General features: G+C 50.8%; 1 protein-coding gene across 2 annotated transcripts in view; it reads left to right on the top strand.

The window, feature by feature from the left end:
* Nav1 (neuron navigator 1) overlaps positions 1 to 23397 on the top strand; it is a 252030-nt gene that overhangs the window by 132917 nt on the left and 95716 nt on the right. For both annotated transcript variants that reach the window (XM_029481039.2, XM_029480839.2), the window contains exons 5-6: positions 17340 to 17442; positions 21856 to 22221. In XM_029481039.2, coding sequence (XP_029336899.1) covers positions 17340 to 17442; positions 21856 to 22221 — 469 coding nt within the window. The remainder of the gene's footprint in view (positions 1 to 17339; positions 17443 to 21855; positions 22222 to 23397) is intronic.

Raw genomic sequence — 23397 nt, 5'->3', positions numbered from 1 at the left:
TTGTATGGGCAGGAGACTACGTGACCACACGCTGAGCTCTGAGGATGTGGCTGGAGCCAAGCGCTGCCTAACAGCTGGCTGAGTGAGGCCCTTTAGAAGCCTTTTAAGGGAAAGGGCCATTGAAAGAGGGGAATTAGGGTGAGTGACAGATAGCTCAGTTTAAAAGTCTGGGTAGTGAGTTTTATTGTAGGGTTTTTTTTTTTTTTTTTTTTTCTGAGTGTTTAAAAAGTTGTATGTCCAGTAAAATATGTCTGCCTGCCTGGGGACAATTGCTCTGACTCCCAGGTAACAGGAATTTGTAATGGCTCAGAAAATGGAGGAAAATCTTTAAAATGAGTTCCTGGTCTCCATTAAAAGCGTTTATGGTGTCTGGGGAGGCATTTCCCACTGATTTGTACCTGAAGAGAGCATGGAGGCTGGGATGATGGAGAGGAAGACAAAGACGCACGCTCAGGAGAATGTGTGTGTGTGTATGTAGTGTGTGTGTGTGTGTGTGTGTGTGTGTGTGTGTGTAGTGTGTGGTGTGCATGTGGTGTGCACGTTTTGGTGTGTATGTTTGCTCTTGTGCAGTGTGTGTGTGTGTTCATGTGCGTGTTCAGTGTGTGTGGTGTATTTTGTGTGTGTGTGTGTGTGTAGTGTGTTGTATGTGTGTAGTGTGTGTGTGGTGTATTGTGTGTGTGTGTGTGGTGTGTGTGTGTGTGGTGTATGTATACATTTTTGTGATATGTGTGCACATGTGCATGAGTGTGTGTGTGTGTGTGTGTGTGTGTACATTTAAGACAGAGACTATAAAAATCAGGTGTTCACTGGGACAATGGGGCAGAACTCATAGAGTCTACCTGCAGGAAGGATCTAAGACAGAGTCCTGGGTTGGGCCCCCTCAGAAAGAGAATCAAGGACAAGGTGATCTCCACCTGTGGGGAATAAAGCCTGTCACAGCTGGAGACGCTGACAGAGTCAGGCTGCTGCATTTGGAAAGAAAGGGCAAGGGCTGGAGGTCCAGCAGCTGGCCTTGGACACGGTATGTAAAGGAAATGAGCTGGAGAGATGGGGCGGAATGGTGGCAGTTCAGGAGAGAGAAGGCTGTAGGTGACAAGTGTGTGTGTGTGTGTGTGTGTGTGTGTGTGTGTGTCTGTGAGGTGTTGTCCTTGCTCATTTGTTAATTGGTGAGCAGGAAGAGCCCAGCAGGAAGGGGAGTGGGGAGAGTCAGGGATCAGAGACAGCTTCCTGCTAAAACCCACACATCCAGAAGGAAGGGTTCTTCTCAGAGCCTCCACTCAGCTGAAGCAATGCTGCTCAGCAGAAAAGGAGTTCAGGATGAATGGGTGTAAAGTGGAGCTGGAGTTCATTAAGCACGTTCAGCATGGCTTCAGCACGGACACTGCCAGGAGGAGAAACTCTTTAGTGAAAAGAGGACGTACCCAGGCGTGGGTGTGAGCGCCTCCAGGGACAGTTGCACCCTGTGTCTTAACAATCACCACAGTACAATTTGGGTGGCTTCTGAAGATAGCGATTTTCTAAGGGACTTGAAGGACTTTTGAGTTTGTTTTTAGTAAATAGGTCAAAGGGTGGATTCTGAGGTCAGAATTTGTGCCGAGTCATGAGGATTGCATGAAGGAGGAAAGATGCATAGTTTTTATTTTATTTTTTTTACTGTAAAAACCTCGAGTAAGCCAGCTGGTAGTGGTGCACGCCTTTGACTCAATAGGCAAAAGCAGATCTCTGTGATTCAGGGCTAGCCTGGTCTACAAAGGACAGCCAGGACAACACAGAGAAACCCTGTCTCGAAACAACAACTCTAGTAGTCTTGTTTGTGAAATGTCCAGGTTGGTAGCTAGAGAAGGATTAGCTGAAGTTTATGCGAGCTCATGGCTTACCCATGGCTCTCTTTGCTACTTTAATATTCCTATTTGACATAGCTCTGTGTCGTCTGTAGGTAAGCAGTTTTCACAGCAGATTTTGTTAGTTGTGCGGGAATACTTGCTGCTCAGCTAGCAAGATGCTGCTAGCAGACCCAAGGCAAAGGCTCACTTTCCCTCCCATGTCCCCTTAATTCCTCTGTTTTTCTGCCCTGGGTCAGGAAGGTAAGAAAGGGTCTGACCAGAGGCCTGGGGGTGTGTTCATTTAGCAAGTCTGCAGGGAAGATCAACTGTGGTGGTTTGAATGACCCATAGGCCCATAGGGAGTGGCTTTCTTGGAGTAGGTGTGGCCTTGTTGGAGGAAGTATGTCACAGGGGGTGTGGGCTTTGAGGTTTCAGATGCTCAAGCCAGGCCCAATGTCACTCTCTCTTCCTGCTACCTGCTGATCTAGGTGTAGAACTCTCAGCTACCTCTCCAGCACCCTGTCTCCCTGCATGCCACCATGGGTCACACCATGATAATAGACTAAACCTCTGAACTGTCAGCCAGCATCAGTTAAATATTTTCTTTTATAAGAGTTGCCACGGGGGAGGGGGGGTGCTGGTGAGATGGCTCAGCGGTTAAGAGCGCCGACTGCTCTTCCAAAGGTCCTGATTCAAATCCCAGCAACCACATGGTGGCTCACAACCATCTGTAATGAAATCTGATGCTCTCTTCTGGAGTGTCTGAAGACAGCTACAGTGTACTTACATATAATAAATAAATATATATTAAAAAAAAAAAAGAGTTGCCACGGTCATGGTGTCTCTTCACAGCAATAGACACCCTGACTAAGACATCAGCTGTAGCCTAAGTACCATGTCAGGTACAGGCATTCAAAGATAGATGGCATATGGCTTCTGCCTTCAAAGCCAGCAGCTGTGTAAAGAGGCATGGGTCAGAAAGGATACACAGGCTGTGGTCGAGTTTGCTATGGAATCTCTGAGAGAGGAATAATGTTATATAGCAAGGGGAGGTCCGGATGAGGGACAATCTGCATTCTCCAGGGGCCATTCAAGCTTCGTTTCCTGGGCACCTGCTGCTTGATCACCACTGATGCTAGCATTAGATAGAGGTGGGGGTGGGGTGGGGGGTAGTGTCACAGTAGGCAAAACCAGTGGGCATTACTAGGGATTGCCACTGCAGAGGTGACATGCGCTCCTCTGTTTGTTTGTTTGTTCCTCAAGAAAGGCTCTCACTGTGTATGTAGCCCCGGCTGACCTAGAACTTACTAGGTAGACCAGGCTAGCATCAAATTCAGAGATCTGCCTGCCTCACCCCCCACGTGCAGGGACTGAGGGCTGTACCACTGTGTCTGGTACAACATGTGTTCCGTGATCAACGACTCAGTGATAGAAAGCTCTAAAACAGGAAGAAGTTGTATCTGATGTGGGTCAGGAAGATTTCTGGGAAGAGATGTGACCTGAACCAGGCCTTTGCTTAAGCAGTGAAGAATAGAGCAGGGGGAAGCACAGGCGGGCAAGGGTGCAGTGGGGAGCCAGACTGGCCGGATGGGTGAAAGGATAGAGTGGGCGTGAGGGTGGTAGAAATACCACGTCAAAAAATTATAGCAGAGAGCCTCAGACTCTAGACCAAGGACCCTAGGGTCATCTGGGATGCTGAAGTGTCAAAATACAAAGACCTCAGATTCAGTGGATGGACCCGTTCTAAGACTCCTTAGGTGTTAGGTGGCTGAAGTGTTTGAAGCCACCCAAGTCATCCCCCAGCCTCTAGCCTGAGCTTAGCGCTTCTGCATGAATATCTTACTCCTAAGTGTATTCTCCAATTTGTCTTCCCAGAGGGAGAAGGAACACACACAGGCTAGGCTCAGTGGTCCCCAGGAGTGAAGCCTGAGCCAGCTGTTCCCATGGCAACCACCTACAGGTGCCTGGTCTAAGATTGGAACACAAGGAACTCGAAGGGATGAGCAGCTCTGCAGTCATTGCCCCAAGCTGCCCCAGTCGGAGCAGAGCAGAAGTGAGAGCAAAGCCTAGCAGACATCAGGACCAGGGACTCCCCTTGTTCTTTGGAGGAGGGAAATTCAACCAGGCCCAAGCAGCTGATTCCTCGCTCTTCTATAGTCCCTTTACATCCTGCTCATTAAACATAGATGACCCTAGGGAGGGGGTCCAGGGGTCACCAGCTGCTGGGGCTTCTGGCCAGAGATGGGCTGAAGATCATTTTCAGAGAGAATGTGGCCATGACTCCCTGCTCTGGCTGCAGAAGCAGAAGGGGTAGGGGGCTGGGAAGCTGGTATAACACAGTTAGAGGTGGCATATCTCCCCAAAGCAGGTAGAAGTGAGCCAGGAGAGCTGAGACTAGTCAGGCTCTGGGCTCTAGGCTCTGGGCTCTGTTCTCTGTTGTGTTTCTTTTTCATTGGAAACAACAGATGGGTGTAGTACAGACTTCACAGAAATCCGGTGAGCCCTGGGGTTGGAGATGGTGAATTTAGGTTCAAATCCCAGCCCTGCACCTCACAGCTGAAAGGAAATGCCAACTGCTAATCAGGCTCTCTGTGGCAGGATAAACTCCCTGCCACAGAACATGTTTCACAGAATATTGTGGGAGCTTTAGAGGCTTGAAGAGTGTGAAACACTTGGCACACAGTAGGCACCAAATAGGTGTTGGTTGCCTCCAAAGGTAGAGAGACAGACGGCATAAGTTCTGCCAAAGGGTTGCTGTATTTCCAAGAATTGAGGTCACAGTCAGGCCCTGAGTCCTACTCAGATAAACACACACATACACAGGCATGCGCATGCATGTGCACACACACAGACACATACTCACACACACCCTGACTTCTACACATACACAGAGAGAGACATAAACACACACACACAGAAATACATATATGTCCATATACACATGTGTGCATGCAGACACACACATACCCTGATTCCTACACAGAGAGAGACATACCCAGACGCATACAGAAATACACTTACATGTACACATACATACACATGTGTTTGCACAGGCACACACACACACACACCTCCATTTTCCTCCTGATCACTTTCTTTAAGAGCTGCCTTCTCTCATCTTTATAATCTCGGGGGACAGCCGGCCATGTTCAAGGGCTCTTGGGCAACCTGAATGAGTTCAAAGGGTAGAGATACACAACAAATGACATCTGGTGACTTCTGTTAGTCCCTCTGGGGCAAGGTCTCCCTCTTTCTGTGCTGTGGATAGGCACTCCTGGCTTTAACTCTCCAGGGCCCTGGACATAGAGTTGTCAGTGTGCTCTGCCCTGTGTGGGTGCCTGGCTATTCCAAGTGGTATTCTGCCCACAGAGCGTGACCTTCCCCTTGTACTTGTGTCTCCTGAGAGGACTTCCGCAGCAAGAACCTAGGTTAGACTTTTCCACAGCCTGGACACATCTGGGCAGCTACTCTGCCTAAAGTGCTCTGTCAGCCGCTTCAGTAGGTACATGGCTGCTGAGCTGGGTGCAGGCTCTGGGGGGCTGGGCCTGGGCTACTGGAAGGCCTGGGCATCCCCCCATTGCTTCTTCCTGATCTTGCCCAAGCCCCACTCTGATGCAGTTCCCCATGAGGCCCCATCTGTCCTGGGAGGCCGGCAGCAACTCCTGGCCCGCTGGCTCTGCAGATACCCACCTCACATGTCCTTCTCGTTCTCTCCCCTCTGAGCTCCTCTCCCCCACTCTCAACAATCTTTCCCAGGAGAAACCGAGGCCCAGAGAGACTAATCAACTTGCTCACAGGCCCCAGAAGATCTCATAACGTGGACACAGAGCTCCTGCTCCCAGACTGGAGTTCATGCTGAAGATGCTGTCCGTGTAGCTGTAGGAGGACCCAGGTTCCTCGGGGCAGAGAGCAACTAGTGAGGGCAGGAGTGGGCAGGAAAGCCTTAGTGCCCTCGCCACTCGTCCCACCTGAGGGATCCCCTGTGAGGAAGCAGCAGGTGAAGACACGGCTGCTTTTGCTGTACCAGGCTGCTCTGTCGCCCAGGTTCCCAGGCTGCCTCCGGAGTCGGACAGAGAGAATTCTGAATGTTCTGTGCAGGCAGTTGTGACTGGCCTTGGCTTGGCAAGCAGGCCGTACAGCCCCGCCTGCCAGGCGTTCTAGGAAGCTCCTTCCAAGGCCAGAAGCTTTGCAGGTTGCTGAGCTGGGACAGAGCCCAGCTGGGGAGAAAGGACTCCCTCGAGGAAGTGTTGGACAGGAGCAGTGGCTGCCAATAAGGCCTGCAAGACTGGCAGGCGGCCCCACATCGTGGAGGTAGAAAATTCTTGGCCTGGCCAGTGGCCCATGACTCCCCTGTCTCCTGGCAATGATTTATCTCATCCATCCCAGAGTGGAGGACAGGCCTTATCCTGTGGTCTGTGAAGCTCTGACTCCAACACGCCGGTCAGGAAGAGCCTCGCCGCGTGGCCAGCCAGGTTGTCTTTGTTGGCACTGGCACTTTATTAAGGAAGGAGGCAAGAGAGACTGGAACCCAGATCCCTACTGTGCTATTTCCTTAAACTGTGTGGCCTGAGAGAGTTAACTGCCTCTTAGGACCAAACACCTGTAAATGGGGGTCACTATTGTCCTCTCAGGATTGATGTCTTCCAAGGACAGATTGTCTGTCCATGTTTAGGGCCAACTGCAGCACGTAGAACACGCTCAGGAAATGTCCCTTTCCATCCTTTACTGTCCCCAAGAACACCCTCTCTTCCGCAAACCTTATTCTTCCTCACTGTGGGGTTCTCTGTCTCACAATTGAAAGTCTTTCTTAAAGCCAACAGCTTGGTAACTCTGCCTTGTGCCTAAGCCCTGGGAGGGGGTAGGTGGGCGCTCCTAAGCCTTTATCTAAGGCATTGAGGGTCACCCTGGAGGTGGTGACAGATGGCTGAATCCAAAGGTCCTCTCCCCGGTGATGGTGGCTGAGGATCCACAACACAGAAGGTGGTCCCAGGAACTACAGTCCTCTGGGAGGCAGCCCTGCACCAATGTCAGTCAGCGTCAAGGCTGAGGTCACATCAGATGCTGTGTGGGTGGTATTGGGTTCGGGGAGCTGGAGGGGTGAATAGCTTCCATGGCTGGGGGCACCCCCTTTTTCTGGGGCAACCCTACAAAGCCCAAACTTTGCCCTCAGCTTTCTCCCTCAGAATCTTGAAAATCAATCCTACACCCTCCATTGTCAGGCCTGGTCTGAGGGCCACAGCTGCGCCATCTTGACAGAGTCATTGCCACTGACAGTTCTGGGAGGAAGGGTGGCATCTTATAGGAACAGGTCTGAGGGAGAAAGGCCCCGTCCTGGGGGTGGAGCTACGTGAAAGGCAGTCACATATTTAGCTAGGTTTTACCTTCTGCTCCTGGTTGCCACTAAATCTAGTCATGCTCTTGGCAAGTTTATGACTGACCCACTTTGGCTCCCAATGTGAGAACCCTCAGAACCTGAAGATGAGCGAACCTGTATAATGGACTGGATTGTGTGCAAAAACCGGGACACACGATGTAATCCCACCCAGGGGGCTGATTCTGGAGGAATGAAGGGAGGCTCAGGGCAGGGGGTGTGTGAGACTTCTGGAGAAAGAGCTGGTGGCATTACACAGCCCCACCCCAACGGACTCTGACATGCCACACAGTGCCGAGCACTTCCAGGAATGCTTTGTGGCTGGGCTGCAGTGGTTATGTAGCCCACATGGCAAGGTCACTGTCAAGAACTTGAAAGTGTGGCTAATGCCATTGAGGGAATTATACCTTAGCTAGTTCAAATATAAAAGGTGTTCAACATTCTTAAATCAGAAAAAAACAAAACAAAACAAAAAACACATTTTGGATCTATGGTGAGATAGCCTGGCACACTGGGCTGGCCAAGGTGTGATAGACAGTAGCAAGTGTTGCTGAGGCTGGGCAGAAGCCAGAAACAGACAGCGTACAGACACCTTAGATGACAGTGTAGCCGTTCCTCAAAGTGTTAAACACACAACTACCACATGATCCTAAGCACATTAGGAGTATAACACGTATACGCCTAAGCATACACTCAAGAGAAAGAGAAGCAGACGTCAACACATATGTGACTTTCATGGCAGCATTATTCATACTGGGCAAAAAGTAGAGATGAAGCCAATGTCCATCAAATGATGGCTAGATAAGCAAATATTATCCACACCGTAGAATATTATTCAGCCATGAAAAGAACAGAGGGGTGGAACATACTACAGCGTAGACCAACTTGGAAGGCAGTGCAGAGTGACAGAAGCCACAAAGGTGTGTGACTCTGTTTGTGTGAAGGATCCTGAATAGGTGGACCTGCAGAGTCAGAAGGTAGACTAGCATTTGCCAGAGTTAGAGGAAGGAGAGGATGGCAGGTGTGTGCTTAGTGTACAGGCCATACACTGGGGGTGATAAAATTACATGAGTGATGATGTACAAACATGCTGAAAGCCATGGAATCACATATTTTAAAAAGTGGATTTTATAGTGTGTGATTGAGCCTCGTCTGCATTTCTCACCCTCTCTAGCTCGTGGCGCCAGGATTAGACTAGGCTAGACCATCTGCTTTCACATTTTGGCTTTGCCATGTGCTGCTGGGTCATCCTGGGCAGCAGTCTCAGCTGCCATGAACTCTGGTTTTCTCAGCTATGAAATTGGGGTAATAAATAGACCGGCCCAGGCGTGTCCTGCAACCAAAAAGGGTTCATATCCATAAAGCCTCTAGGACAGTACCTGGTATCAGAGACAGAAGAGTTAGCCACCGCCTAGGATTACTGGGGTCACAGCCAGAAATCCCCCAGGCCTCTTCCAGTGCTCTGCATACCTGATCCCAGCCCCTCTCCTCTTCTCCTGACTCCCTGCAGGTGGCTCTCTGCTGTGTAAACTGTTGCTATAACAACCATTCCCGGTTCCCAGAAGCAGCTGCACAAGAGACCTCATCATCTTCAGCGCAGGGTGTCACAGGAAGGCTCGGGGCATTGTTAAAATAGGAAGCATTTCCAGTATAGGTAAACCTTGAGGTTCACCGGGCAGGAGATCCCATGCTTGCCCTTAGCAGCGACCTGCCTGGGTGTCTGAGACAGGCAAACTGTCTCCTCTGCCGGAGACCTGCTCACAAGCCCAGCCTAGTGTCAAATCTTCAGAATCCTCTCTTACCCTGTTACCTGGTGTTCAAAGGAAAAGGGGTGGGAGGAATTTTTTTTAGAAGTGTAATAGAAAAAAATAGACCTAGCCAGGTGGTGGTGGCAGCAGCCGCAGCACAGGCCTTTAATCCTAGCACTCAGAAGGTAGAGGCAGGTGGATCTCTGAGTTGGAGGCCAGCCTGGTCTGCCCAGTAGGTTCTAGGACAGCCTGGGCTGCATAGAGAAATCCAGTCTCAAAAACAAACAAACAAAACAAAGAGAGAGGGAGGGAAGGAAGGGCAGACGGACAGGCAAACTGACCTTACAACAGTTATTCCAAACAGGGTCCTCTTCTGGTCTAATTGTCCTGGATCTAGCAAAGTCTTCCCCAAGTGTGAGCCATGGAGAAGTAGCTGTCCCCTGGTCCTGTAAGCTTACTCCCCAAGTTCTTTGCCAAAGGCTGCATAGTGAAGCTGAGCTGCACACCATCGCAGCAAGCTTTCTGCCTTCAGCTTACTGCAGAGACCTCCTCTCCTCCCAAAAGGATCCTGATGGGTCATAATGGAAGGAGTCTGTCCTCCTACCTCTTCCAGAGAGCCACCCGCCCAAGCACACTGCAAAAGAGCAGAAATGAGACCTCCAGAGAACAGACTCGGACCCCACACACATCTCCAGGTTGCTCATTGTTTTGAAAGGCAAGCTGGATTCTCTCTCAAACTTTGGCTCTGAATATGAGCTTGCCAGGGGAGTCTGTGGGTCTCCAGAGCCTACTGGGTAAGCCAGGCCCTGCTCTTAAAGTGGTCCACTAGGAACAGGGCAGGCACTGCCTGGTTAGATGGTGTAGCAAAATCAATGCTGCAAACTCCGGGCTCTTCTCCAAATGTGCTAACCTAGCCAGGGTGGGGACTGAGGGTTAGGAAGAATGTCTGCCCCAGGAGTGCAGCACCTGGGAAGAAGCAATCCTAAGCAGAATTCAGAGGGAGAGAGGCCTTTGGGCAATTTCTCCCAAGCCCTGAGAGCTAGACAGCTGCCCTTCTTACAGCATTGCGGCATCAATGCAAAGCGAGGCTGCAGGCGACTGAGGACCCATAGCGCCCCCGTGTGGTTGTTCTCTGCAACAAGTCCCAGAGACCTGGCAAGATTTTGGTGGCTGTCTTTACGGAAAGATAGAGCAGAGAGCTGACTTGTGCCAGCAGTATTTCTCCATCACTTTGAGTGGGGATGTGGGGATGTTGAGCCCTGGTGCTTTGTCGGGTCTCCTGTTCTCGAAATGTTTACACAAATGCAAAGTAGGACGACCCTCTGGTCACAGCACCTGATTTTGGAGCTGGCAATGCAGCAGATTTTTCAGGAGCCACCTCCAACTGGCTGAACCAAAAACTCTTGGGTCGAGCATTATACAGACCTCAGCCTAGCACAAAGTCACAGGACCACACTGGCAGAGCTTAGTCAACTACACCGTTCCCTTACTTACAGATCAGGAAACTGAGGCCCGGGGAGAAGTCATTTACCCAAGTTCCACAGCTGGTTGATGTTGTTCCCTTGGGACTTTTACCTCAATGAAAATCAAAACTGGAGGTGGGGGGTGGGGCTGGAGAGATGGCTCAGAGGTTAAGAGCACTGACTGCTCTTCCAAAGGTCCTGAGTTCAAATCCCAGCAACCACATGGTGGATCACAACCACCTGTAATGAGATCTGATGCCCTCTTCTGGCGCATCTGAAGACAGCTACAGTGTACTTACATATAATAAATAAATAAATCTTTAAAAGAAAAAAGAAAAAAAATGAAAAAGAAAAGAAAATCAAAACTGCACATGAACTGGGGAGACCCCTGCCTGGAAAATTCTAGGCTGTAGTTGCCTATATGCATCCTTCTCTTATTTAGGCCCAAGTTTGTAGCTCTAGTTTTTGTCTAATGGCCCCATTTAGCCAGTGTGTTTGCTTTTTTTTTTGACCTGGCTCTGTCTGGTGCCTCGTGATGGAATACCCATCAGGAGGACTCCAGGCAGCCCCTTGACTGATTAGGTTCAGGGTTCTCCAGGGTAAAGAGGAAAAGCCTAGGAGCTCCTTTGGGGAGCAGGGGTGCACAGGGTTTGCTGCACTGAGGGGTTCCGTGTCAGCTGCCTCCAACGACAGTATTGTGACTTATGTGGGGGGAAGAGAGAAATGACGGGATTAGGAACAGAATAAATAGTTGCCTGCCTGCCTGCCTTCTCCGAGACATGTCTCTGGCATGGAGGCCCACCCACCCTGCCCCCCTTCTAGGACCTCTGAGGTCAGCAGATGGTTTGGGAAGGGGTGAGGAAAGAGGGTGGAGTTGCCCCTCAGACAAGGTGCTGGGCTCTATCCTCGAGCAGGGGAGATCCATGTCACAGGTCACTTGTCAATTGTTAGCTTTCCCGGCTACTATGCCCAAGTCAGCGTTTGCAGGGGTGGGAATGAATGCAGTCCAAGGTGACTGGTGCAGATCCCACAGAACTGCCTAGCTTAACCCTGAGCCTCTGGGCACCCCAGGATGGACCTGGGGGTGGCCAGCCTGGCCTGCTCTTGCTGGAGTGGGTAGATTTATGTCCTTGAGTGGAGGAGAGGGGAGAAAAAGATTGCGATTCCCAGAGACATCTGACCCACTGAAACACAAAGTACTGCTCAACAGGTCCTGGCAGCTGTGTGTGCAACTCCCCAGTGTCTTTCCATTGTTGCAGTGAGTCCTGGGACAAAGTGGCCTTCTGGCTAGGGCTGGAATCTTGGTGTTTTTTTTTTTTTTTTTCAGCCAAAATTGTGATAGATTTCCAGAATTTAAAGATCAGACTCCTGTACTGGGGATCAAGTAGGGTTGGGGAATTTTCTTCCTCTGAAGAGTTGTTGAGATGTGTGAGAGAGAAACAGACATGGAGAGGCCCGGTGCTTCCTGTTTCCAGGTCGTTTAGGCTGGCCTGGATTTCTACATGGATCGAGGCCCAGACCATCCCCTGTGGTTAATTCTGGCTGTGACTTACCTCTTCTGCAGATACAGCTGAGCTGCCGTCTCAGCCCACAGCACTGGACAGTGAGAAAAAGAGCCCAAGCCAGGAATCACGGCAGCCCTGAGTCCCCTCTGTGGGCTCAGAGGAGAGGTCATTTCCCGTCCTTAATGTGAGAGGGTGGCAAATGCTTTCAAGCCCTCTCTTGGCTCACTTCTGTCCCTCCCGGGGGCCTGTGCCTCACCCAGCCATTCACAGTAAAAGCCTTTGTAGAGGGAAGGTGCAGCGCCAAGCTAGTTCTCAGTTACCCGTGCCCCTGAGCTACATGGCTTGTGGGTTCTGAAACATTGGTGAAGGTAATTAAAGCTTCAATAGTCAAAAGTTATTGCAGTTTACTTAATTGCTGGCTAATAATTAAAACCTCACAGATCGTGGGGAAACCTGACTACTGGGTGATGGATCCCCCTGAGCCTCCTCCTTCTGGAACTTGCCTGAATCTGTTGGGGCTTTTACCCTGAACTGGAGGCTCCCTGTCCAGGATGATCTTACAGCTTAGCCTTCTGGTTCAAGCAAGTCCCTATAGCTAAGTGCATCCCACAGGCAGGACTAGCCCTGAGAAAAGCAGCTAGTCAGGCTTGCTGGTGCAACAGTGAGGTTTGCCGAGTATACCTCAGCTGCCCCTAGGTCTGGGTGTGAAGGCCTCGGCAAGTGAAAACAGGCTCCCACCTATTGGTGGGTGGCTGAGCGTGGGGCGCTTCAGCCTCGCTGTCTGCCCACTTCTGCCTTCTGCCAGGTCGATCCCAGCTGTATGTCCAGGCAGTTTGCTGTGTGCCAGGCACTACACTAAGTGTGATAGTGAGCTAGGCCCTTAAGCCTCGCTGCAGTGAGGTCATCACACTCTCTATTTAGCAGAAAGCAAACCGGTAGCAAGATGAAGTAACCTGTTCAGGGCCAGCCCGGCTGCGGAGAGGCAGTGGGTGGACCTGGATGGTGGGTTTCTTCTTGACACTAAAAACTGTGGTTTTTTGTTTGTTTGTTTGTTTGTTTTTGTTGTTTGCTTGTCTGTTTGAGACAGGGTTTCTCTATATAGACATGGCTGTCCTGGAACTCACTCTATAGACCAGACAGACCCCAAACTCAGAGTTCCGCTGTCCTCTGCCTCTCAAATGCTCAGATTAAATTAGTGAGCCACAGCTACCGGCCTAAGAACTATGTTCTTGACACCAGAGTGAAAGTCCGTTTCTCCCCAGTGTCCAGCTCTTTAGCTGAGGAGGAAACCCTGTCTTAGCATCCTTGGGAGGCCTGTTCCCCTTGTCTGGTGCCAGGCAGGTAGAAGGAATCTGTTCACATCACACACACACACACACACACGCACACCCTGGACCTTTCCTTCTCAGATGCAGACTACCTCTTTTCCTCATGAATGTCTTAGTCACCTTCCTGTCTCACAATGGGAGGCAGAACTGCCCAAACCTCTCCATGTGTGTATCTGCAGGATTGCAGAAGACTGTATGGGCACACCTTGGTGAGATGTGCATATTCTGAGGCAAGGCATTATAATGGAAAGAATAGGAGAGTTGGAATCCAGACAAATATAACGGAATCAAATGAAATACCACAAAGTCATATGCTTAGTGTCCTGCCTCACATGGGGCAAACATGGGGCTCCGGCATTACTGTGTGCATGCACCTGTGTGTCAAGTGTATTTGACTGATGATCTGTAGTGAGACTCCTCAGACACACATGATACACACACACACACACATCCTGGGAGCCATGATGTGTTCTGCAAAAGCTTAGCTGTAACGTGTCACATAGGTTGGAAACATCCTGAACAGTAGGAAGAGACTCCTCCATCTTTGACAGACCTCAGCTTTTTTCTCCCAGACCACATCCTGAGACCACAGGGTTGACCAAGACACGGAGAGGCAACCTCCAAGACATCGGGACATAACCAGTAGAATAATGTTTTAGGTAATGTTAATGTCATCACAAATCGCTAGTGCTTTGAATACCTCCATCCCTTCCCAGATCTTCATTCTCACTGCAGACAGTGAGAAAGAGACAACGCTTAGTAAAAACAGGCTGGATGCTGGGGAGAACAGGGTACAGATGTGGAGGGGTGAGGGTAAGGGGTAGGGTGAGTTCTTTTGAAAATATAACTTAATAAAGGCTAATCACGGAAAATTTACTTGGAGATCAGAAGTATAACTATCACACACACACACACACACACACACACACACACACCACACAAACACACACACACACACACAGAGCAGACCCAGCTGTGGAAATGTAAGGTGTCATGTCGTAGCTGGCCACTAGGGGCCACTGCTGAGGCACCCGTGGAGCTTTAGGGTGTAGCCACTTCAGGAGAGTCCCAGCCAGGGCTCTGAACAGATCCGGCCATTCCCATTAAATCAAGCCTTCTTGCCTCTCTAAGCCTACCCTGGGATCTGCAGATCACTCTTAGCCTCTCTGCCATCCCTAGATGCCTGTGCTCCTGCACCTTGGCCTCCCACCTCTGTGACACGCAGGACTGGGCCAAGCCATTTCTAGAACCTTGGTATCTTTGGTTTTTGAAGAATCGTCCTGGTGGGTGTGTGTGTGTGTGTGTGTGTGTGTGTGCGTGTGCGCGCGCGCATGCGCGCGCACGTGTGTACTACTCTACTCTGTTGATATGGAAAAATGTAGACAGGGTTTCTCTGTATAGCCCTGGCTGTCCTGGAACTCACTTTGTAGACCAGGCTGGCCTCGAACTCAGAAATCCACCTGCCTCTGCCTCCCAAGTGCTGGGATTAAAGGCGTGCGCCACCACCGCCCGGCTGCACCATGATTGTTATATCTGAAGTTGGTATATTGTTCTCTGTCACTACCAAGATTCTGGGTTCTAGTTCCCATCATTCCCTGCTGTGCCCCCAAAGCCTAGAGAATTAGGAGTGAAGCTGGCCAACTGTATGGCTTAAACATTTTTTCTTAAAGAGACGGGGACATTTTTAATGTCACAGTATCCAACACACAGACACATACAACATGTATGCACACATACATACATATACACACACATACACAAATATACCCATACGCACACATACATGAAAAATTTTAAATGGTGGTAGCTCTCACTAAATCTTGGAATATCATTAAGCACTTACTGTATGCAGTCACTGTGCATGTCACTGCTGACACATGAATGCCCGATGTTACATCAAAAGAGGTTGAGTTTCTTTCAGACTCTAGCTGTATCCTGTGCTTATGCTAGCTGTGTGGCCTTGAGGGATTTGTTTGATCTCGAAGTGTCAGTGTTCTCATCTGTAAAATGGAACAATAGCACAAATCTCCCATTGGGATTCGACTGGATGATGTGTGCAGAGGACTGGGCACACCCAGAAGTCTCTGAATAATAACACTTTCCTCTTTGGAAACATCCTTGGAGATATGTGCACCTTGGCTCATTTCCGTCCAAACCATAGAAGGCGTCACCCTTCTGTGAATCCCATGCCTTGTTCTTGATCCCACATAGGGTCTTGTGAACTAAACCTTAAAATATATAGGTGCACACTGTCTGACCCTGACTGTGTCCCATGCCAAGCCATCACTTAAAGGCAGGGAGCAGCTCACCAGGCGACACTTGCCAGGATAAACAGGCATTGGCAGCCATCGAGATGACGCCAGGGCTGTGGACAGAGCTCAGACCACGGGCATGGAGGCCTGCCATTTCTCCTTGTTCCTTGACACCAACAGAGAGCCCTGAGTACATGAGACTGGCTTGAGAAGCTTGGGGACAGAGCCTCAAGGGAGGAAGACAGAGATGGCTGGGCCCAGGATTGGAGCTGGCCCGAGAAGAAGGTGCCCCAGAGACTCTAGGGAGAGCCATACAGCATGGCCCTTCCACCCCACCCAGCCGCTCTTGGCCAGCCAGCCGGTGACAGTCAGACAGCCTGAGCTCAGTCTTGAGAAAAAAAAAAAACAAAAATACCTCTTAGGGGATTCGGAAATGTTCTCTTTGGCGGCCAGAAGGAGCTTGCTCCCCTGCTGAGTCTGTGGGTGGAGAGAGGCTGGGCCTGGGAGTAGGGTAAGGTTGGCTTGCACAGAGGGCTGGAAGGGTTGAGGAAGGGAGGAGAGGGCTGGTCTCACTCTTATCTCTGTCACTTACTACTGAAGCCAACTCCTCAGGAGGATTGGGAAAGCTGGGTTCTTCAGTGACAGTGACTTTGGATCCCTATGTAAAAGGTTATCCATGGGACACGGTCCAAGAGCCTCGTTAGTGTCCTCAGAGCCTAGCACAGTCCTGGTACCAAGTTGAGTTGGAGTCTTTGGATTATTTTTGGTTTGGTTTGGGTTTTTGTTGTTGTTTGTTTGTTTTTTTAAAAAGGTTTTTCTGTTTTCTTTCTTTCATTTTCTTTTTTTTTTTTTTTTTCGTTTTCTCTTTCTCTTTTGAAACAGGGCCTCACTATGTAACCTCAGCTGGCCTAGAACTTGATATGTATCCTCAAACTCATATTCACCAGCCTCTGCCTTCTGAGTGCCAGGATGAAAGTTGTGCCCTACCACGCCCAGCCCCAAGTGGGATTTGATAAAGATTTCTTTGGTGGGTCAGTAGAAGGGAGAAGGTCTTGTGGTTGTTCTGTCATTTGGATGCTATTTCCATCCCTAGATGGGAGAAAGTGTGAGGCTTCGCTTACGGTTAGAGGCTCTCTCGTCTGTCCAGGCTGATATGATCCTGCCTGGAAACCAAGGCTAAGCACAGCGATCCTGACTGGGTCAGACTCCGGCCCCGCCCATGTTTCTTCCTCTTTTGGGATTCTAACTCTTGGATAGGGTCTGAACTACCCCAGAAGATGGCTGTTCATCTCCCGCTCCCACCAGCCACCTCACCTTTAGGAGGCTGTCAGAGGCCTCTTAGACCCCTCAGAGCAACCCCATATGTCCCAACCATTTGAACGATATGTTCTGTGATATGTTGACAAATTGAAACTCACCGTGTAGGGATACTTATATGGTGGAACTAGGCAAGCTCTGCTCATCAGACTGTCCCCTCCTCCAAGAGCCCTAAGCACACACCAACACACTGCTCCAGAGGAGGTTTGGGGGCGGGGGCAGGCAAGGATGTCTAATTTCATTCTACCACAGGAAACCAAAGCCAGAGGCAACAGTGGTCATTCAGGGAGAGGCTCTGAGGGGTCCTGTCTGTAGCCCTTGTTGGGTATGGGGCTTCAGCCAGCCCAGGACACACATGGAGGTCTTTAGCTGCACCTGTACTGTCGGTCATCTTTGAGGAACAGAAGAAGCAGGTGGCTGGCCCCAGGGTCTGGCTTCTGGGAGATAATGGTGTCTGCCTCCCATTCCCTGACTCCCAGGTCCCTTCAGGGAGTCCTCTCCACTCACCGCCTCTTTCTTTTCTCCTCGCCAGATCCAGAGTCGCAGAGAAAGAGAACAGTACAGAATGTTCTGGATCTCCGACAGAACCTGGAAGAAACCATGTCCAGCCTGCGAGGCTCCCAGGTGACTCACAGGTGAGCTTGGGCTGCTCTTGGTGGTGTGTTCTTCCTGGGTCTGGAGGGCAAGGGCTGGTGTCTCCTCACACCTCCACCTGGGCATCCCAGGTTGACCAGAGGACCTTGGCCTCTGTGAACACAGGCATTTGGGGCCCCGTATTGCCAGCGCTACAAAGAAAGGGGAACTCGGCACCACAGCAGAAACCCTGCTCAGTCTTGCCTTTGCTTATGGTTGAACACAGGCTATCACCCGTGACGGTGGCTGGGTATGGGTGGGAAAGCCAGGTGTGCAGTCTGTGGTACCTGTTCTCTCTGTGGGCTACAGTCTCCTCCTCTTTCAAGAGGCCTTTGTTTACTGAACACCCCTCCACCCCTCCTCCTTTTCATCCCATCCCTCTGGGATGCTAGTACCCTACACCCCAACACCTGGGTTCATCAGCCCTCTATCAGCCAGGTGTCCTAGAGTCTCTTCTATCGCTCCTAAAGGAGGGCTGAGTACCCAACAGGGCCTACATACTGGTACCCAGAAAATCAACCCAGTGGTATCCCCTCTTGTCCCCCAGCCCTTACAGAAAGCACCAAACCTCCAGCTATAGGGTATACAGCCCTCCCTCAGCCCTTTTCCCCAAGAGCAGCATTCTGGCACCAACCCCTCTGTGAGTCAGAATTTCCCATTCAGTTCCTCTGGGCTTCCCTGGGCTGTTCAGATGAGCTCATACTGTCAGCTCTAAAGGGGACAGAGGGCCCAGCTGAGTTCTGAGGGGGGAGGTGAGCAGGCAGCCAAGACTGGGAAATCGTGGAGCATGGACATAGAGGGCCTGTTTATTAAGAACCAGAAGCCGCCTCAGTTGAACTAGAGGTAGGTTCCTCTCTGTCTCCTGGTGCTAGAAAACTGAATGCAAAGCTGGGACATGGGGAAAGGGAGTTTTATTAGCTCAGGGCACAGCCAGTCAGAGGAGTATCCAGACACACCTTCATGCCTTCAATGTCAGAGGACCTGTTTGTTACCTTTAGGGCATCATCGCAGTCTCTGTGGGAGCACATGAGTATTGCTGAACCTCGGCTTTGGGAGCCTTCATCCGTTGGCCCTAGGGCTTCTTGTTGAGACTCTTCTCCTCCCCTTACGCCCTACAGGCCCACTCATATCCCTGACTTGAAAAAAACCGGGCTCTTAGCTGGGTGGTGGTGACACACACCTTTAATCCCAGCACTTGGGAGGCAGAGGCAAGTGGATTTCTGAGTTTGAAGCCAGCCTGGTCTACAGAGTGAGTTCCAGGACAGCCAGGGCTACATAGAGAAACCCTGTCTTGAAAAACCAAAAAAAAAAAAAGAGTTGGCTCTTAGTCCCAGTTGCCTAAGCATCTTCCTGAGGACTAGGAAGAGGCAGTCAGGGGAGTCAGGGGAAAGTGATCTGTGTTGCTCCAGGAGCCCTGGTACAGCCCCTGCCCATCCCGCAAGCCCTAACCAGGAATCCAGATAGAGATAGAGTGGAGGCTCTAACTCAGCTGTTACCCAGCAGTCGGCCCCCTATAGACGAATCTTTCCCCTATCCAAGGACGTTTCTGGGACATCTCTCCATGCCAAGTCACCGGCCAAGATCGTGCCAAAGGAGCTGAGACTTGCTGAGCTGCTGTAAGAGTCACACCCCAAATGACTCACCCCCAGAAGCAGGGCAGAGGCAGCCACTCCAGCCTCCTGGTGTCTTCATGCCTGCCCTGAGGCCCCAGGGAAGTCGGGAAGCCTAAAGCTGACTGGTTGAGACAAGAGCCTTGGGGCCTCTGGCTCCAGCCTCCCTTTAAGGAAAAGAAAGGACCAACAGGCGTCTGGGTCTTCTGTTTACTGTATACTCTGTCCGGTCGCTTCCTCTCTTAGCCTTTAGTTTACATTAGCTCCAGTCCACACTTGGATAACCCAAACACCAGTGTCCTGACTTTTACAACTCTTTTGCTTTTTAAAGTGCTTTTTATCAATCAATCTCTCCCTGTACCTTGGAGCAATATTCCCCTAAGCTAGAGAAAAAGACTGGGGGGGGGAAAGACACACACGCTGGACCCCACAGGTTGATGTGGGCAGCTCTGCGTCTACACAGCATGAGGCACCAGCCTTCAGAGCCAACACAGTCTCACCCCGAAGGCCTTGGGGGCTTAAGGGTGCATCTGCCAAGGTCACCCTCCCCCTGGGACTCACAGGGTGACTTAGACTCAGTTCCTTTTTGGAAACTTGACTTTCAGGCTACATCCTCTATTTCTGCAGCTATGTTTCCCTCAGTGAGGAAAGTCTGAGGTAGGGACGGTGAGGGAGGAAACAAAACTAACCTCCCCCCTCCCCTACCCCAGAGGCCAGCTGGGGTCAGGCTCGGGCTGCAGGTCAGAAGATCAGCTGTGAGCTAGAAACCGTTACAAACCTCTGAGAGCTAGAGATGGGGTTTAGTGCAAAAAACTAGATGGTTGTATTGCATCCCTTGACTCCCAGCACTGAGGAGGCTGAGTTCGAGGCCAGCCTGGTCTACAGAGTGAATGCCAGGACAGCCAAGGCTACACAGAGAGCCCTGTCTCAAGAAACAACAAACAAAACAAAATTATCAACAACAAAATAGAGCCTCAAAATAGGGGAGAGGCATTTTCTGTTCAGAGAGTAACACAGAGGGTAGGCCAGGGGCAGAAGTGAGTAGGGAACCCCCACTTCCTTATGTGCTTGCTACTGTGTTGGAAGCCAAGTACCCAAGCCAGTTCCCCTGTGTACCCCCATGTTCTCCTGCTGCTCCTGCTCCTCTGTCATCATCATCACCACCACCACCACCATCTCACGGTTAGCCTCTTTTTGCTAAGTACTTACTGCATGAGGCCCTGACCTTCATCTGTGGTGAGAGCCCCTACCACATTCAGCACAGCCATCCTGGGTCTGCCTCCTCCCTCATGAGGTGCTAGAATATGGAGGTGAGCATCCAGACTGACATCAGGGAACTTCCATTGTCCTCCAGGAGATGGAGATGGTGTTGAGGTCCAACAGTAACTAGTAGCTGATGCAGAACTGCAAAGGATGCTGGGACTGTTGAGCCGACAGGGAAAGGTGGGTGTAGGCCAGTGGAGAGCACGCAGGACATCACTCATTCCCTTGGGTCAGCTGCAAGAACCCCAATGCTGATTTCCAGGACTGCTGACTCCTCCAATTCTGCTAAGGAGAAGGAAGACCATTTTTCTCCAGCTCAATAGAAACCATTTGGGAGAGCTTTTCTTTTTTTTCAAGCAACTTCATAAAAACAAACAAACAAACAAAGCCAATGGCCTGTGACTAATGTCCCCGCGAAAGAGAAGTGATCACAGATCAAAGACTCTTTAGCTTTGTGTACGCCATGTCCAGCCATAGGTTGCCTCAGTTTACCCAGCTGTGGTGGCCCACATACCTCACGTGTGTCATTGATTCAACCCTGTCTGACTTCGTTCAGGTCCTGTGATAGAGAGAAGCCACAGAATTTGGAGCCTCGCCATTGCTAGGCTTGGTGGTGGTGCTACACTGAACCAAAGCCCTGACCATCATTCTTGCCAGATGTCAGCCATACTTCCTCTCTGGCCCTGTGGGAGAAGGACCCAGGGACCCTAGCCTCAAGCCCTCTGATATTAGCCTGCCTGTGGCTTTCTTGGCCTGGCCTAGTGGCTTTAAGGCTTGTGACCCTGAATCTTGCTGTACCTCTTTCATCTGCTTTCCTGGGTCCTCTACCCGGTGAAGGCCATGTCTGTTCCCTAGGGGGCTGAGGGTGGGGTGGGAGGTCTGCTGCTTCCTCTGATGCCCAGGCTCATGGCTGACCACTCCTCCTGGGGCCTGCTGTAATAGCCAAGGTTCCTAAAAACTTGTACCTTCCACATTCAATTTTACGTTTACGTAGATCTGGTATCTGGGGATCAGCTAGTTCTTTGCTCATTGACAGATGAGGTGATGGCTACTTTGTCTATTCACCCTGAACAAAGTGGAGAGTCGAGGTCTTCTGAGCTCTGGACCAGCAGCCTCCACTCTCCACCCCACCCCCACCCCCAGCCCTCACTAGCTCATTCTGGTTCAGCGAGCATCTACATGTCAGGCCCAGTCAGATCTATATGGCTACAGTCCTCCCAACTCTACACAGGGTAGGTAGGCATTATCCCGTCTCACTGATAGGAAACAGTGGGCCAGCAAGATTAATTTCTTCCTTTGAGCTATTTACCAAAAAAAATGACCAAAAAGGGTATTAAACACTGGCCACACTCACAGGATAGGCTCAGTATGGGATCTGTGCCTTTGGTCCTTAGTAGGATCATTGTCCCTTGACAGCCTCAGATACCCTGTAACAAAGGAACACACACTTAGCAGGCCCCACAGTGGGGCATCCCAGTGAGTTAACAGGGCACAGGGTGGCTGGGCTGAGGTCTAAGTCTGTGCTGTCTGCTCTCTCTGCAGCTCCCTGGAGATGCCTTGTTATGACAGTGATGACGCCAACCCCCGAAGCGTGTCCAGCCTCTCTAACCGCTCCTCTCCGCTCTCTTGGCGCTACGGCCAGTCCAGTCCCCGGCTGCAGGCTGGCGATGCACCCTCTGTTGGGGGAAGCTGCCGTTCTGAGGGGCCACCGGCCTGGTACATGCATGGCGAGCGGGCACACTACTCCCACACCATGCCGATGCGGAGCCCCAGCAAACTCAGCCACATCTCTCGCCTGGAGTTGGTGGAGTCCCTGGACTCTGATGAGGTGGACCTCAAATCCGGCTACATGAGTGACAGTGACCTCATGGGCAAGACCATGACAGAAGACGATGACATCACGACGGGGTAAGCACAAGAGGCCGGCTGGTGCAAGAGGTGTGGGAGAACAGGACGGTGGCAGGGGATAGAGTTACTGTGCTGTGATAAAAGGCATCTTCAGAGTGCTGCTGTGCCCAGCTGTAGCTTATTCTAGATGTGTATGGTGGGTGGGGCTGGAAACAGAGGAGCTGATTGGTCCATTAATCTTAGCCCTTCTCCCTGAGCCTGTCCTCCAAAGAGGCTTGGGGACATATCTGAGGGCCAGCTCTTCTACAAACTGGGTAGACTGTGGATGACTTAATTTGCTTCTACCTTTGCAAAAAAAAAACAAAACAGGTGAATAATGTCATCTCCTTCTACCTGCTAAGAGAAAGTGACATTTAGATGAAAGGGCCAGTCAGACAAGAGTCGGGGTAGTGACTCCACTTCCCCTGCCAGGGGTTACCACTCTGGCCCTTGGTTTATATCCTTGGTGGACTTCTGATTCTGCAATCCTTCTACCCATAATGCTACACCCTATTCCCTACCCTACCCTATTAAGCCTTCTTTCCTGTCCTTGGACCCCCAGGGATGCCCAGTTTATCTTTTTCTGACAGGGTAGACTTGGGGAGACAGCTGGAGCAGACATGGCAGTCTTGGAAGTGAAAAGAGGACAGGAAGCGTTTGAATTGTTGGGGTTTGGGGTGTCCTGGCCAACTTTTTCAAGCCCTGAGTCCAGAGTGCTGCAAGGTTCTGGAAACTTCTTTGGTGTATCTCTCAGCAGACCTGTCACTTCTGTTCTTCACTTACGGTTTTCTGGGGTCTCCTGTAAAGCCTAAGATCCCCTGAAAAGCCACTGCAGCCCTTTCCCTATCCCTCAGGTATCTAAAACCAGCCTGCCAGAGATCACTGCTCCCAATAAAGCCCTTGAGCTTCAAGGGCACGGAAAGACTGCGCTGAGTTCCAGGCCATCCGCCACTCCCAGCCCACAGCCCACCCAGGGGGATAAACTTGGCAGGTCTGGTCAGGGTCTGTCCAGCTGATGAGGCTGCTCTGGAGCAAAACAACTGACGCATCCATGACTTGTTTACTGCCTGTAGGGTCCCAGGGGCAGCCCGACCTCACGCTCAGATCCGCCAGCCTGGAGCTGGGATAGAGAGGTCTGCTGTAGTCAGAGCCCAGCTGCTGCTGTGGTCAGATGCCTGGGATGGGGAAAAGGGAGAG

The sequence above is a fragment of the Mus caroli genome, unplaced genomic scaffold, assembly GCF_978045245.1.
Source record: "Mus caroli unplaced genomic scaffold, Mus_caroli_1 scaffold_1, whole genome shotgun sequence".
Lineage (NCBI taxonomy): Eukaryota > Metazoa > Chordata > Mammalia > Rodentia > Muridae > Mus > Mus caroli.
Note: the sequence above shows the minus strand (reverse complement) of the source record. Positions and strands in the feature narration are given on the sequence as shown.